This window comes from Diabrotica virgifera, chromosome 5 (genome assembly GCF_917563875.1).
Source record: "Diabrotica virgifera virgifera chromosome 5, PGI_DIABVI_V3a".
Taxonomy (NCBI): domain Eukaryota; kingdom Metazoa; phylum Arthropoda; class Insecta; order Coleoptera; family Chrysomelidae; genus Diabrotica; species Diabrotica virgifera.
In genome coordinates this window covers 205,377,031-205,393,909 of record NC_065447.1, presented here as the reverse complement: position 1 = coordinate 205,393,909, position 16,879 = coordinate 205,377,031, and the positions used below count along the sequence as shown (strand labels likewise).

Sequence of the window (16,879 nt, the reverse complement as noted above, 5' to 3'; positions counted from 1 at the left end):
TGGTATAAACAAACCAGAAAATTGTTGATTTGAATGGAATTTGGTCACTATTAAGAAATTTTTAGTAAATTTTAGCATTATGAGTACATTAATATATTTTAAATCAAATCGGTATTGTTCTATTCCTCAATTTGATGTTTGTTTATACCATTTATATCGGCCATTTTCTTGCATTCGACCTGTCCTCTATATTGTTTCAATCGCGAATATTAAAGCAAATTCATTTATGATTGCATTGACAAATTGCCAATGTCAGTGTCACCACAAAGCTTACATATATTTACATTTTTGCATGGACTACACTATACTATATAATAATCGATAGGCACAGGAAAGACATCGAAAGGTCAACATTTTTCTCTATGTTTATCTTAATCAGTATCGGACTGACCTACAACAAAATGATTGCAATCAGACTAAGTACAGTGGAACCCCGATAAGTCGGCCCCCGATAACCCGGAACTCCGGCTAACCCGGACCGATTTTTATCAGACAAACATTTCAACAATAAAAATGTATTGCTGTTACAAAATCTCCTGAACCTAATGCGTTCATTTGGTGACGTCAATATACGAACGAAACGATTGAATCCGACATTACTGAAAATATCAGGGTGCAGATGGGACCCTGTCGCGCAATTCGTAGCAAATAAAATAGTCGTATGTTTTTGGCTTCATTTTATTTCGGTTATACATACGCATTTTCAAGGTTCACAAGGTTTTGTATCAACTCTATGTAATATAATATTTGAGAGATAATGGGTGTTTGTGTAATTTGAACTACATATACCATAGTAAAAATGACTCATGGCACACCACATTCATTGTCGTGTTATCGAAAACAACAGGCACCTGTATTATCCTTTATTTATTTGAAACTGTCTTAGCATTGTTTAGAAAAGACTATTAAAATTCTTTTTTTAACAATGGTCTTAGTCATCACTGTTATTAAATAACATAACATCAGAGACGGTATTGTGTGTAGTAAAGTCTTAGGCCGATGCCACATTATGCGTTTTGACCGGATGCGGTGAAAACGCATCCGTTTCCAACGCAATCGGACTGACCTGTCACACTATGCGTTTAGTCTGGTGCAGTTTGTAAGAGCGTACCGATGACTTAAAACGCATCCGTTTCCAACGCAATCGGACCGATCTGTCACACTATGCGTTTTGGCCGGATGCGGTGGAAACGCATCCGGTGAAAACGCATAATCTGACATCGGCCTTATTGTTCGCTTCCGTTCTGTAATCGTTCGTAAATCTATTCAGATTTTGTGTGCGTGTTTTTTGTCTATACGGGCAACAAAACGTAAAAATGTTGTAGTGACAATGGAAAAGAAACTAGAAGCATTAAGTAGAATTGATAAAGGTGAATCTTGCAGCATTATATGGTGTCGGTACATCTACAGTATCGGATTGGAAGAAAAATAGAACTAAAATCGAAGAATTTTTTTTCAAAATGATAACAAGAGACAGTTTGGACAATCGGTGCAAAGCTAATAAAGCTAAGAATGAGACTCTTGACGACGCTTTGTATGTGTGGTTTTGTGTGGAATGCGAACGTGGTTTACCAGTGTCTGTGTGACAATTATAACGGAGTTTATCTGTAAGCATACCATATTTTATTAATTTTTACCATTTTCTCCGGCTAACCCGGATTTTCGATAACCCGGATCGGCCGCGGTCCCGATTAATCCGAGTTAACGGGGTTCCACTGTACCTAAAAATACATAAAATATAAAATACATGCGAAAGAAGAATGTTATGGTTGAGAAATCCCAGAGGAATGGTTTGGATGCAATTCAACAGAATTTTTCCATGCAGCGATCTCAAAGATAAGCATAACAATGCTGATTGCCAACCTCCGTGGCAAAGAAGGCACGTGAAGGAGAAAAAGAATTACCAATAGTCTAACTATTACAACAACTAACTCTAGTCTCCTACACCTAGTCGTTATAGTACAGACCCCTATTTTCGAAAACACCTTTTTATAATAATATTTAGTTTACTGTTAATGCAATTCAAATTAACTTATCGCCTTCTGGCAACGATACCGGGACAACTCAAAAAAACGTGTTTCGAGAAAATCGAGTTGCAAGTTTTTGTCATTTTGCACAGCTATTGTATGCTTCGAGTTATATTCGTTTTTAACTTAACAATGTTCTTTGTTTCAGTTGATATCAAAGATTGTTTTTCAGTTCATGTTGGCAATCTTTTGGTACCACTCGAGTTAACAATTAGCAATTAATTGAAAAAATTTTGAATTGTCCCGGTATTGTTGGAAGAATCATTTCATTATTATGAATATTTTTGTGATCATTGTGGCATGCACACTGAGAAAATTCAAAAGGTTCACGAAGGATTTTAGCGTTATAGTTAAGAGAAATAAGGAAGAAAAATATCCTGTTGGTGACACAACCCCCTCCAGGCCGAAACCAAATTTTTTGAGTAGTATGGACATCTATTATAATAACCTATATGTTTCCTGCAGCCGATTTTGATGATATACATAGTTATAAACAAATGAAGATCAAAAAACGGAAATTTCCGCTTTCTTCGTCTATTACTAAAAAAATTAGGCATTTTAGCATTAGGACATCGCACACATCTTATGGAAAATATAATGTCACTCAAATTCAATAAAATTTATACGAATAGATTCGTTTTAAATTAACGGTCAAATCTTATCATTGCGCCAACTCTTAATTATGATTAATTACGGCGCAAATTGCAATTAAAGTTTATCGAAATCACATTTTTGGAGTCAGTAAAAGTGTCACTATTGCTCTGGGTGCTATTCAAAAGGTGCTTAAACCCCGCTGGGCCTAAGCGGATTAGTGAAACTAATCCGCTGATTTATGGAGTACCGACAATTTGGGTATTTTAAAATATTTTCTCTCTCTCTAACTTATGTACGTACCCATTTGATTTCAGATTTATTTATATCAATTTCTGCTATTATTATTGAAAATATAGAGTTGGCGCAATGATAAGATTTGACCGTTAATTTAAAACGTATCTATTCGTATAAATTTTATTGAATTTGAGTGACATTATATTTTCCATAAGATGTGTGCGAGAGTAAGAAGCTCGTATAAAAAACTTCAATATGGCGTTCGCTGAATATGTCTATCCTTATTGGTTCCTTAGAAAATTGCAAAATAAATCATAAATTTTGAGTTTTTATAAATATTCATAACTTATGTAAAAATTAAATCATATACTAAATTTCAAAGCAATTGGTCAAATAGTTTAAAAGTTATTTAATTTGTTTTTCCCAAATTATTTTTTTTTGCAACACTGTAAGTCAGAAAATGATGAAGTTACAGTAAATTTTAGATAGTTTATGAAAGAAGAAAATTTACAGTATTAATTTAATTAAAAAAAAAATGACAAAAAATAATTATAAATATTGCAAAATTATTTTGCAAAAACATGTGAATTAAAAAAAGGGGGGGCTAACTTTGTCCCTAATTGTCCTAGGACAGTTGTTGTTCTTTCTAAATGTGTATAAAAATTCAGTCTTTCTAAATATAAAAAAATAATTTTTCTACGGGTAACGGTTAAAAAGTTATTCTAATTGTGTATAAGTAAGCTAAAAATCGACATGTTTTTGCAAAATAATTTTACACTGTTTAAAATTATTTTTTGTCATTTATTTTTAATTAAGGTAATAGTATAAATGTTCTTCTTTCATAAACTGTCCGAAGTATTATTGTAACCTCATAATTTTCTGACTTATAATGTTGCAAAAAAAATGAATTTGGGAAAAACAAATTAAATAACTTTTAAACTCTTTGACCAATTACTTTGATATTTAAAATATAATTTAAGTACAAGAATTCTCAGCATTCCGTGTAATAAGAAGGTTCTAAGTTAATTTTTACATAAGCTATGAATATTTATAAAAACTCAAAACTTATGATTTATTTTGCAATTTTCTAAGCAACCAATAAGGATGGACATATTCAGCGAACGCCATATTGAAGTTTTTTATACGATTTATGAGTTTCTTACTCTCAAATTTGTTTAAAATGCTTAACTTTTTGGTAATAGACGAAAAAGGCGAACATTTACCGTTTTTTGATCTTCATATGTTTATAACTATGTATATCATCAAAATCGGCTTTAGGAAACATATAGGTTAATAATATAGATGTCCACACTACTCAAAAAATTTGGTCTCGGCCTGGAGGGGGATGTGTCACGAGAAAAATCTTATTTCTCTGGACTATTAGCCCACTACTCACGCCGCGTTTGCCTCCCACCACTCTGAATGTAACAGTGGACCTGGTGCCCTCACTCGGAGAGTATTGCACTTAAAATATCCCAGTCATCGCGGATTATAGAGCTTAAAATCCTCTATAATCTAGTGTAGACATCTCAAAAACGACCAATTTTGAGTTGTCCCGGTATCGTTGCCGGAAGGCGTTATACTCTAAACAAAACTCTTGTGGTAATTCATCATCATCATCATCAATGATTCCTGATAATCAACTATTTTTAATGGGAAATAAGCCACAATTTTACCAAAAAATGATTTTATTAACGTTTCGAAGTCCAAATCGGGTTTCGTTTTCAAAATACAAAATACTACCTAAAATTATGGCTTATTTCCCATTAAAAATAGTTGATTATAAAAAATGCCACAAGGAAATAGCTTCAGAACAACATTAATGATTCCTGATTTGTAATATTATTGAACATGGTCCTCCTCCAGATAATTCCACCTTCTTCTGTTCTGCGCCTCTCCTATCCAATTGGTCACAATTCTTTAGAAGTCATCGGTCCATCGCTTTGTGGGTGTTCCAAAGTTTCGCTTGTCTGCTCTTGGTCTCCATTCAAGCAATTTTTTGTCCATCTGTCTTCTTTCATTCTCGCAACATGTCACGCTCATCTCTATTTTTGCCTTCCCAGCTAGCAAGATAACGTTACATTAACGTTAAAATTAGGTTTTTTTGTATTGTTACGTAACATCTATCAAAAACTGACGTTACTGATACGAAATTTTAATAAGTATTGTCCTTTTCATGATCATTTTTCAGTGCGTAACAAATGATAGGAAAAAGGGTAAGTCCGTGATAATACACATTAAGTGCGTTCGCGGGTGCCTGTCGGCGACTAGTCGGTGACAAATTAGCAGCAAAAGGCATGCGCACTTTAAAATGATATAAATAATATCAGTTTATCAGATATATCAGATATAAATATTATCGGTTTTATTTATATTCAGTGAGGTTAGATATTGTCGGCGACAATTTGTGAACTGTACCCGCGAACGCACCTAATTATGACATTTATTCTAACATGACATTTTAGTTAAATCTGACATTTGTCACATTTTATTTTCAATTTGGAATAAAAACAAATCAAATGTGTTTCTTGCATTTATAAAATGGTATTTTCTTTGATTTGTATAGTCTTATAAATTATACAGATTATATTTGTAATATTATGATCTAATTAAAAAAAATTTTTTTTATTATGGCGCCATCTATCGACAACTAAAATAACTAGAAGAAATGTTATAAAAATGTCACCGACGAAATGTAATCAGCGACGTGCCTTTTTCTCTGTCACATACAATTTAATGCATTAGAAAGAAATCGAAAAACTGTGACGCACTGAAAGATGATCATGAGAAATACTGTATATTATACGTATGAATTTATTCGTTTCTGAAACGTGGCTCCTTGGTAGGTTTTAATGCGTATGAATTTATTCGTCTTTAACACGTGGATTTTTGGTAGGTATAGACACGTATAAGATCTCGTTTGAGATTGCAGCGCCATCGCGTATTTATTTTGAACCTTTCCTTAATACCTAACCTTACATTTCCGTGATTAAAATCGTGTTTGTTTTTATGGAGTATGGAGTTATGTAAAAAAAATCGAATTATTATTGTTGTGTGCCTCAATGTGATTCTTGGATAAAGCTTACCTAATAATAATTTATCGTTTCATTCTTTCCCTAAATAGGATAAACAAAATAGAATTCTATTCAATGACAGTTTAGTTGAAAAACGAAATGTATGGAAATATCTTCTAAAAATGGGGAAGCATCCTAGTCCTTATATGAAAGTGTGCAGTATACGAATGAAGATTACTTCAAGGGTATGTTTATGTATTGTAATATAAAGTAGCTATTAATAATTTTGTCTCTTTCTCTCACATAAAAGTCAAATATATAATAAATGTTTATTTCAAATATTTAATAAATGTGTCATCATCATCTATGTGGTTTTATTTACACAATAATTTTAAGTCCTATTTATAAATATCATTTATACCGAAAATTCTCCTAAAAAGTGACGTTTTGGTGACGTTAAAAAGGTTACGTAGAAATAACGTAAAATTGTTACGTAACATCGCTGTGACTTTTTTACGTATATTTTAGGTAAAATTTGAAGTAACTTTTGTCGTAACTTCTCCCAAAATGTTGACGTTTGTTTGACGTTATATATATGAACACTGTTAGCTGGGTTGTTCGATAATGTCTTCCACTCCAGTTCATCTACGAACCTACTCTCTTGTTAGTCTATTTCTTAAGCTTATAGACGGAGAGCTAGAGCCAAAAAATCATCGTCATAAGTAATATGGAGTTTTTTCTGTGAAATGTGTCCATTGTTTATTGACAATTATGACGCCTTTCAGGCTGAGACCTCAGTGGATACAGGAAGTAGCAATAAGGGATGAAAGGGGAAAGTTAGTGCAGTCATTAAACGTTTTCACCTCCTATTTTGTTAAACCTACATAGATTTGCATGAAAATTGGTGACTAGTTAGAGCATACCTTAAGAAATAAAACTGATTTGGTGCCAACTTGCACTTTTACCCTGGTGGTGAATACCAACCCTTCCCGCGGGTGAAAACAATTTTATTAAAAATAACCCCACAAATCGATAGAGGGACACATTTTAAGTAAAATTTGTTATACCTTGTTATTAAAATAAATCAATACTTTTTGAGTTATTAAAGATCAAAGATTTGTCTATTTAAGAGTATATGCGTGAAGTTACGGATGATAAAAAGAACATATTAATTAATTGTATGTTAGTAATAGTACATTGTTTACCGGGTAGGAAAAGCTTAACATTCCTGGACGACTGTGAAGATTGCTAAGTCGAGGCGCAAGCCGAGACTTAGCAACACAGAGTCCAAGAATGTGGCTTTTCCTACGAGGTAAACATACTATTTTTCCGCAAATCGTTTAAAATTCGACAGATATTGATTGATTAAAAAAAAACGCGATAATTTTATTCCCAAATAAATGGTGCTTTGAAATTCCTAATAAAATTACTTGGGTTACTATGGAAACGTATTGAGGTTGAATTGTCAATTTATGTAGAACACTAACAACTGTACGGAAATATCATTTCCTTACAGTAAGGAAATGACATTTCCCTACAGTAAGGAAGTCCTGACGTTTTCTTCAAGAAATTTTGACAGGAATGTCAAAATTTCCTGGCGATTTGCGGAAAAATATTATTTTTATATCATTTCGATACTTAATTGAATTTTTGGTATCAATATAAACTGAATATGTCCAGAAACTGGAGGTGTCCAATAATGGGTAGGTACATTTGACATATTCGAATACACTTTTGCTAAATTTATAATATCGAAATAATATAAAAATAATATTTTAGTAACATACAATTAATTAATATGTTCTTTTTATCATCTGTAACTTCACGCATGTGCTCTTAAACAGACAAATCTTTGATCTTTAATAACTCAAAGGTACTGATTTATGTTAATAACATGATATAACAAATTTTACTTATAATTTGTCCCTCTGTCGATTTGTGGGGTTATTTTTAATAAAATAGTTTTCACCCTCGAGAAGGGGTGGTATCCACCCCCAGGGTAAAAGTGCAAGTTGGCACCAAATCATTTTTATTTCTTGGGGTATGCTCTAACTAGTCACCAATTTTCATGCAAATCGATGGAGGTATAACAAAATAGGAGGTGAACACCTTTAAAGACTGCACTACACTACACTACACTACACACTTTCACCTTTCATCCCTTATTGCTACTTCCTGTATCCACTGAGGTGTCAGCCTGAAAGGGGTCATCATTATCAATATTCAGTAGACACATTTCTCCTGCCAAACTCCATATTACTTATGACGATGATTTTTCGGCCCTAGCTCTTAGACTATTATTCCAAGCATTGATCTCTTCCTTTTAAGATGTGTTCATTTCAATTTTTTTTGTTGACGTTTCATTGTGGTAATTTTTCCTAACAAAATTTGCTTTTCTTTGTTAGGTAGTTCGATAATTTTAATATCGTAGAATGTATTTGTTCATATTCAGGGTGTCCCGAAAATATTGGTCATAAATTATACCATAGATTCTGGGGTCAAGAATATGTTGATTGAACCTAACTTACTTTAGTACAAATGAGCACATAAAAAAAGTTATAGCCCTTTAAAATTACAAAATGAAAATCAATTTTTTCCAATATTCCGGAAACTATTGCAGATTTTTTATTGAAAATAGGCATGTGGCATTACTATGACAGGAGCATCTTAATAACCAATTATTGTGAAATTTGTGCACCCTATAAAAATTTTATGGGGTTTTGTTCCCTTAAACCCCTCCCAAACTTTTGTGTACGTTCCAATTAAATTATTATTGTGGTATCAATAGTTAGATACAATATTTTTAAAACTTTTTTGTCTCCTAGTCATTTTTCGATAAACCAGTTTTTATCGAGATGCGGCTTCTTTTTAATATGTTTACATAAAAATTATTTGGGGGGTTTCGTTCTTTACACTCCCCAAATGTTTGTGTACGTTCCAATTAAACTTTTATTGCAGTACCATTAATTAAACACAGTGTTTTAAAACTTTTTTGCCTCTTAGTATAGTTTCATATTATAAAAATGTAAATTATAGATTTTTCATATTATTACCAGGTCTCTATAATCGTACTTAACCATAAACAAATAGGTGGTGGATTTGACAAATATTCAAAATATCTCAATAAAAACTGGCTTTTCGAGAAAGTACTAGGAGGATTTACTAAGACTTTAACAATAATTTAATACTAACATACACAAAAGTTTAGGGGGGTTTAATGGAACAAAACCCCCATAAAAGTTTTATGGGGTGCACAAAGTTCACTATAATTTTTTTAAAGATGTTCCTGCCCCAAGAATACCACACTTCTATTTTCAATAACAAATCTCTAATAGTTTTCGAAATATTAAAAAACATTGATTTTCATTTTGTAACTTCAAAGGGCTATAACTTCTTGTATGTGCACATTTGTAGTAAGGTAAGTTAGGTTCAATCAACAAATTTTTGACTTCCGAATCTGTGGTATAATTTATGACCAATCTTTTCGGGACACCCTGTATAATAATAAAATAATGTGTGCTGTAAATAAATAATTTAATGCACTTCTATAATTTTTCCACTTCTCGTTTGCATGCAAGAATGAACTTTTCTTACAATAAAATACTAGTTAACATGCATAATCGAGACTGGTACGAGCAACTTTATATTCAACATAATTTTCGGATTTCAGATTCAATTATACCGATGTTATCATGGATGTCACAAAATAATAAAAGGACAAAAGTAAACTAAACACTAATCTATTCTAACATTATATGGGAGGCGAATAATGCCAGAATGGATATGAGATATCAGGTGGTCCAATAATGGTAGGGGAGCTCAAGAGGGGATTTTTGCAATTACTCGAGCGCGTCAGATTATTACATGGGGAGAAACCTTGTACCCTGAAAATGTACCTCTACCATATATTGGCTCTTAATGCAGGGGAGTTCGTTAAGGGGGGGGGCGAAAATAAATCTGTCCTTAGAAAAACTCGAAATCGTCAGATTAAGATAAGATAAGTTAAGTACATGCAAAACAGTTTATATTTCAAAAATCTGACGATTTGAGCGAGGCGTAAGAAAATGGGTGAGTCCCAAAGTTTCACAAGAAAAAAGCGAATATTTCGCGAAATGAACAACAGATCGGAAAACTGAAAAATACACTTATTCAATATTTTTAAAAATCTATCGAATGGCACCAAACACGACCCCCCATGGAGGTGGAGTGGGGGGATACTTTAAAATTTTAAACAGGAGCCCCCATTTTTTATTGCAGATTTGGAATTCTTACGTAATAATAAGCAACTTTTATTCGAGACATGTTTTCGAATTACGGATAGATGGCGCTACAATCTAAAAAGAAGGTTGTTGGAAATGGAAAATTAAATTAAAAATGGAAAGTCCCCACTAAAATGTAAAACTTTACTTAACTTTTTTTTGTTTTAGGACCTACTTTTCACAACCCAATAGGTCCCCATAACGCTCGAGTCACTGCACATTTAGCATACTTTGCTCTCCTACCCTAAGTAATCTCCTAAAAAAATATCAGTATAGAAAATATCCTAGATCAGATAGAAAATATAACCTTTCTTAGATCATACATTTTAAATTGCCATATAGCGGTAGGTACGCTTTAATTACTATTTTTGCTAATTTTAATTTTAATATTTTTTCTCAAAACGAAACAATACGGGTCATATAAAGTCACCGTTAATATACAAACCATACGCTAAGGAAGACATGGTTTTACGAAACGAATGCATTCCCTGACCATATGTTTTTGGAGTCTCAGTTTGACAAACTGAAGTCCTCATAAATTAATTACCATATCAGACCATTATGTCAACAACTCACTTTGGGACATGCATTCGTTTTAAAAACTGCAGAAGTGTGTCTGTTTTTATGCGTCAGATCGGAGTGATTTATTGTCCTCTCCGGACCATATCGTAGAAAGCCATAACATCGATAATAGGTTGTGGCTTTTCTTAACAGTCTATTCACAGCATGCAACCGAGGCACTACTCGCTAACGACCGACCCTTTTCCGAGATCTAACTAAGCAACACCTTTTTGTTACCAAATCAATAAATGTTTTACTGTTGGTTGTTAACTTATTTTTATCATTTTTAATTAATTCCGTCAACTCACACCTACCGGAATAGCCATACTTATTGTAGAGAGTGAAGATGACCATGTAGTGGAGGCATTAAACACACTCTCTAGCGAAACACACATCTACTGACAGAAACAAAGGCCAAGATCAATAGGACAGTAGTTAGGCCAATTATGACTAACACTGCGGAAACAAGACCTGACACCACAAGGACAAAAAGACTGATGAAAATGTGTGCAATGAGAATAGTCCGAGATATCACAGCAAAATCATCATGCAATGAAAGAACTCACAAACTATATATTGGAGTAAGAAATCTGCAGCATGCAGAAATATCTAAATGCGCCTTTGCCGATGACGTAATAATCATGACTGGAAACGAAAAATACCTACAAAAGAATATTACGATCTGGAATGAAGTACTAAAAGAAAATAATATGAGAATAAATGGGAAGAAAACGAAAGTTATGACAATAGCAGAAGAAAAGCAAAATTCGAGAATAAATTTAGAAAACCAAGAAATAGACCAAATTAGCAATATTTGGGAGTAATAATAAATGAAAATGGAGAACAAGAAATCAAAGTGAAAGAACGAATAAATAAAGCAACAAAATTGTACTTCGCTATAACCAATATATTTATAAATAAAAAAGAAGTGTCTAGGAAATCCAAAATAAGTGTGTATAAATCAATGTACAGACCAGTACTCACCTATGGAAGTGAATCCTGGGCGTTAACAAAAATAATAAGAAGTCAAATACAAACTGCAGAGATGAAATACTTTTAAGAAGATTTAGAGGAGTAACTAGAATGGATAAAATGAGAAATCAGCAAATAAGAAATGATTTAAAAGTACAACAAGTTTTAGAATTTATAGACTAGAGACAGCTTAGTTGGGGGGAATCTCCAAAGAATGGACGGCAAGCGACCAGAAAGAACAATATGGGAAGCAAGAAGCGACTCACGAAGAAGAAGAGGAAGACCAAAAGAAACATGGGATAATGCGATAGCAAAAATATTGAAGAATCGTGATAAGCCCAGGAAAGAAGCCAAGATGTTAGCTAGGAACAAAAAGGTATGGAGCAGATTTGTACATAAAAATTAAGGAGTTGTTTGTTATCCCTACACTTACGGTAGAAGGGATTATGATTATAATATCATCATGGGATAGACAAAGTAGCACAGACCTCAGGCAAAGCTATAATATATAGAGAATATAAATGACTGGACACTGAAAAAAAAAAGAATGGTATGGGCATATAAGCAGAACGGGAGAAGGAAGACTAGTAAAGATAGCACGAGATATATCACCACATGGCCGAAGGAGTATAGGAAGGTCTAGGAAGAAATGGAGTGACAACCTGGATATCTGATGAGGAGGCATCCGAAGATGGAACCGGCGCGAGCCTATTAATGAAGCAGGAAGAAGAAGAAGAAGAAGACTTTTAAATTGTAGTGCGATGCAGCTACTAGTATATATTTGACAGCTGTATTATCTTAAAATGATGCATACTTATGAAGAAAAACGATTTTTGATATATCATTAAACATTATTATTTTAGAAATAAAACGGCGAAACCAATTAAAGAAATATTAGAAGAATATTATGGGACTAATGATCCTTCAGACTACACTGTAAAAATTTTGTAAACCACGTACCGATCGGTCATTCGAAGCCGCTACCATGGAAAATGTGAAAAAGTTCCATGAAATGGCATTTAAGTCAAATGCTGAATGTCTGAATTTTTGTTAATACAGTCAAATGCTGAATGTCTGAATTTTTGTTAATACAATTTGCTATAAAAGCCATTTCCAGGAAGATTCTTTTAGTTTTTTTTACACCCAAAATTTTAAAGGAATTATAGTCCATCCTGTGATTATTATCATGTACACGTGTAGCAAGAGTGCATCTTCCTAGATATAACCTATAGCCACTTTTGTGGGAGGTAATTCGTTCTTTCGTGGATCTTGAACTTTGTCCTATATATTATCTATTATAATCTGTACAAGGAATAGTGTAACATTTGTTTGTCTGAATTCTTTAGGATGTTTATCCTTCAATTTTGAGAAAACTTTTTTTATGGTCAAAACTGTTTTATCTGAAATTTTTTAATCGGTCACATTCTTAAATATTCTGGTTAAAGCTGGAGTAATTCGTTTGATATATTGGTAATGAAGCAAATTTAAGGTGTCCTTGGGATGTAGTGTGATGATTTAAGTTAGTGGCTGCTTGGATTGCCACTGGATCAATAAATGTGGTGTTAAAAGGAATTTTTTAATAATGCATGTGGATACGAGTTATCAATAAATAGGTTGTAAAAAATGTCGAGGTTTTTTAATGAAACAATTTGTCTGATATTAGAATCACCCTATTCCAAATTTACTTAACGCCGGCAGTGAAATGTATTTTGAGTTAAATAAATTACATATGTTCTTCTTTTTGCGTTTATTAGTTTAATTCAAAAATTATTTATAGTCACCCTGTATAGATAATGATGTTAATATTTATATTACTGAATAGAGGATTAAAAATCTTCCAAATGAGCTACTACATGACTCCTATTAATTAATATTTAAAAAAGTCACCGATCATGTCATTATGCACAGATGGATGACGTCACTAGTCTGATATATATGCCAAAAAATTATTATTTAAAAATAAAAATCGACCTGTTTCGGCGATTATCTCCAAAATTGTCCATTTTAATACCTTCCGTTCAAATTAATATTAAAGTTTTATATTGCAAATGAATTTAATAAGACATTTTCAGAGATGGGCAAAAGTTTGGCTGAAAAAATTAGTACTAATCTCCGCCAAGTATATGAAAATACTGTCTTAACAAACTCAATGATTTTATTACCTACAAATACATTTGAAATATAAACAATAATCAATGAACTAAAGTGTAAAAAGGCAACTGGTATTGACGATATTAATGCAGAATGTGTGAAAACAATTTCAACATACATACTCGAGCCATTGGTTCACATTATCAATATATGTATAGAAAAAGGAATGTGGCCTAAAGCCTTCAAAACAACAGTAGTCATACCAATATACAAAAATGAAGACAAAACTCTTGCTGCAAACTATCGACCTATATCTCTTATTCCGCATATTTCTAAAATATTTGAATTATTATTGAAAAATAGGCTTACAGCATATATCAAAAAATATAATTTAATTTCCCCTCACCAATTTGGTTTTAAGCAAAATACTTTCACCCAAGATGCCATTTTGAATTTAACATCTAAAGCATATGAAGCACTTAACAAAAATAAAGTTTGCTTATGCGTATTTCTTGATTTGGCCAAAGCTTTTGACACTGTTAGTCACAATAACCTCTTACAAACCTTAGAGAAAATTGGTATAAGAGATAACTGTTTACAATTATTTAGAAGTTACCTCTCTGAGAGACAACAAGTAGTAAGGGTCTCCGAAGTAATAAGCGGACAAAGAAGTATAACATATGGAGTGCCACAGGGAACAGTATTAGGTCCTGTCCTGTTTAATCTATATATAAATGGATTATTTTCATAACAGAGTACAGGGCACATAATTGGGTTTGCTGATGATACAGTTATTATTTATGATGCTGAGAATTGGTATGAATTAAAAACAAAAGCAGAATGTGATCTACAACTAATAAAAGAATGGTTTGACTACAAAATACTAACAATAAATTTTAAGAAAACTGTTTATCTACCAATATTTAACTCTAACTTGACCACTGATCTTTTCAAACCCCTTCAAATATCACATAATAAACAAAATTTTTATATTAAACCCGTAACAAATGTTAAATATCTAGAAGTTTTTATAGATACACATCTAAAATGGGACTTTCACATTAAATATATCATTAAAAAGCTACAGTTTATCCTGTATAAGTTTAAACATCTTAAAAAACACATACCTAATGTATACCTTCGCACACTATATTACGGACTAGTAGAAAGTCATTTCCGTTATGGTATACTGGCTTGGGGAAGCGCCCTAAAAACACACATTCTCCCACTGGAAATCATACAAAGAAGATTTCTGAAAATTATTATGTCTAAACCATACACCTACTCTACAGATAGATTATATAAGGATAGTAATATATTTGACTTGAAACAGTTATACTTTCTTTGCGTGTCTTTAAAATATCACACCATGAAAACAGACAACAATTTACCATCACATGAGCATGATACAAGAGGCAAACACCTTTATATGATTCCGAAAATGACAAAGTCCTTGTGTCAAAGAAGTTTTCTATTTCTAGCCCCAAAAATATATAATCATATCCCCAGTGATATCAAAAATACTAAGAATGTTCTTCTATTTAAAAAGAAATTAAAATCATTTCTGATGGAACAAACAAGAAATTTTTGTGACATCATTATAGTAGCTTAAATTTACATACATTAAAAAACAAAAAAAAAATAAATGAAACTCTAGAGTCACTACCAATTTTTATACCTATATTTCAAATTTTATATTGTTTTAAACTGATTTATTTTGCTTATTATTTTTATCATATTTAATAAAACATGCGTATATACACCATTCTTCAAAAATATTACTAACTAATTGAGCCATACATAATTGTTTAAAAAAAAATTAATTATTCGTGCTTTATTTGTTAAACTAAGTATTTATTTTATTGTTTTCATTATATTATTTATTCTACGTATCATATTTACTAAAACATAACTGTGTATTTACAATTAAAAAAAACGTACCTATCTATTTATTGTATTATATTATATTGTATTATGTTGCTATTTATGTTATTTATGTTATTTACGTTAATATGTTATTATTTATTATTTTATATCCTATTTACCGAAACAGGTGTATCCACACCTCTCGGAGACCTTCGGGTTAATTTATTCACTTTAGCTGTAAATATCTAAAAAGATTGTACCTATTATTGTTGAATAAATTATTATTATTATTATATTAATAGTCAGGTTTTCCAGGCCTATTTTCACCATTTACTACTAACAAGCTAATTTTTCGTGAGTAGCGTCATTTTGAGGAGACTTTTTTCCTTACAACAATTTCTGTATGTGGTAGATAACAAAGATAGCAGGGAGAGTCCAGTCAGTTTGGATAAATAAGCTGCCCCATATTTTATTTTTCTAATCTTTAGGGAGGGTCAATAGTAGTGTAAATTTAAAATATCGACTGAATTTCGCCATTGCGTTAGCCGTCATTTCTGATTTTAAACGGGAACGGTTTTTGCTCAAAAAGTATAAGAACTATAATTTCTGAAAATGAGATTTTCTATAATTTCTTTCATTACAACTTTTTTCATTTTTTCGTGCGGTCAATATTTTCAGAATTATGGGGCAAAATAATAACTGTCATTATTTTCCCCCATAACTCTATAAATATCGACCATACGAACAAAATTGTAATAAAAGAAATTATAGGAAATTACTTTTTTAACAAATTTAATTCTTATACTTTTTGTCGAGAAGTTGAAAATGGCGGAGATATTGAGAAAAAACAGAACCCGTTTAAAATCAAAATGACGGCAAAGCAAGAAACCCATTATGAACGCCCGGCAAGGCACAGCCCGGCACGGCACAGCACAGACCGGCGCGTCCAAAAACCCATTTGTAACGGCCGGCACGGCACGGCACCGGAAAAATGATCATATATTTTAAAAACTATCGTAAAATAAAAGTTTTTAAAAGACATAAACTACACAATTTTAATGAATATGCATCATGTTAAAAAACTAATTCATGGTTAAAAGATAATGTACGTACCTGTCCATTGATCAACATTTTCGGATATTTGTACACATGTCTTGTCCTTTTTCTTACTATCATGATAACTTGAGTCTGATGCATCATACAAAAATGGGTATTCTCTGACACTCTCAATGAAAAGTTCTTCCATATAATTTTATTTCAA

At 32.1% G+C, this 16,879-nt stretch overlaps 1 protein-coding gene across 1 annotated transcript in view; it reads right to left on the bottom strand.

Annotated features, from left to right (window-relative positions):
* Positions 1–16,879, bottom strand: part of LOC126885273 (uncharacterized) — a 76,771-nt gene extending 59,892 nt beyond the window's left edge. The window contains exon 1 of the mRNA XM_050651759.1: positions 16,732–16,879. Coding sequence (XP_050507716.1) covers positions 16,732–16,864 — 133 coding nt within the window. The 5' untranslated portion in view covers positions 16,865–16,879. The remainder of the gene's footprint in view (positions 1–16,731) is intronic.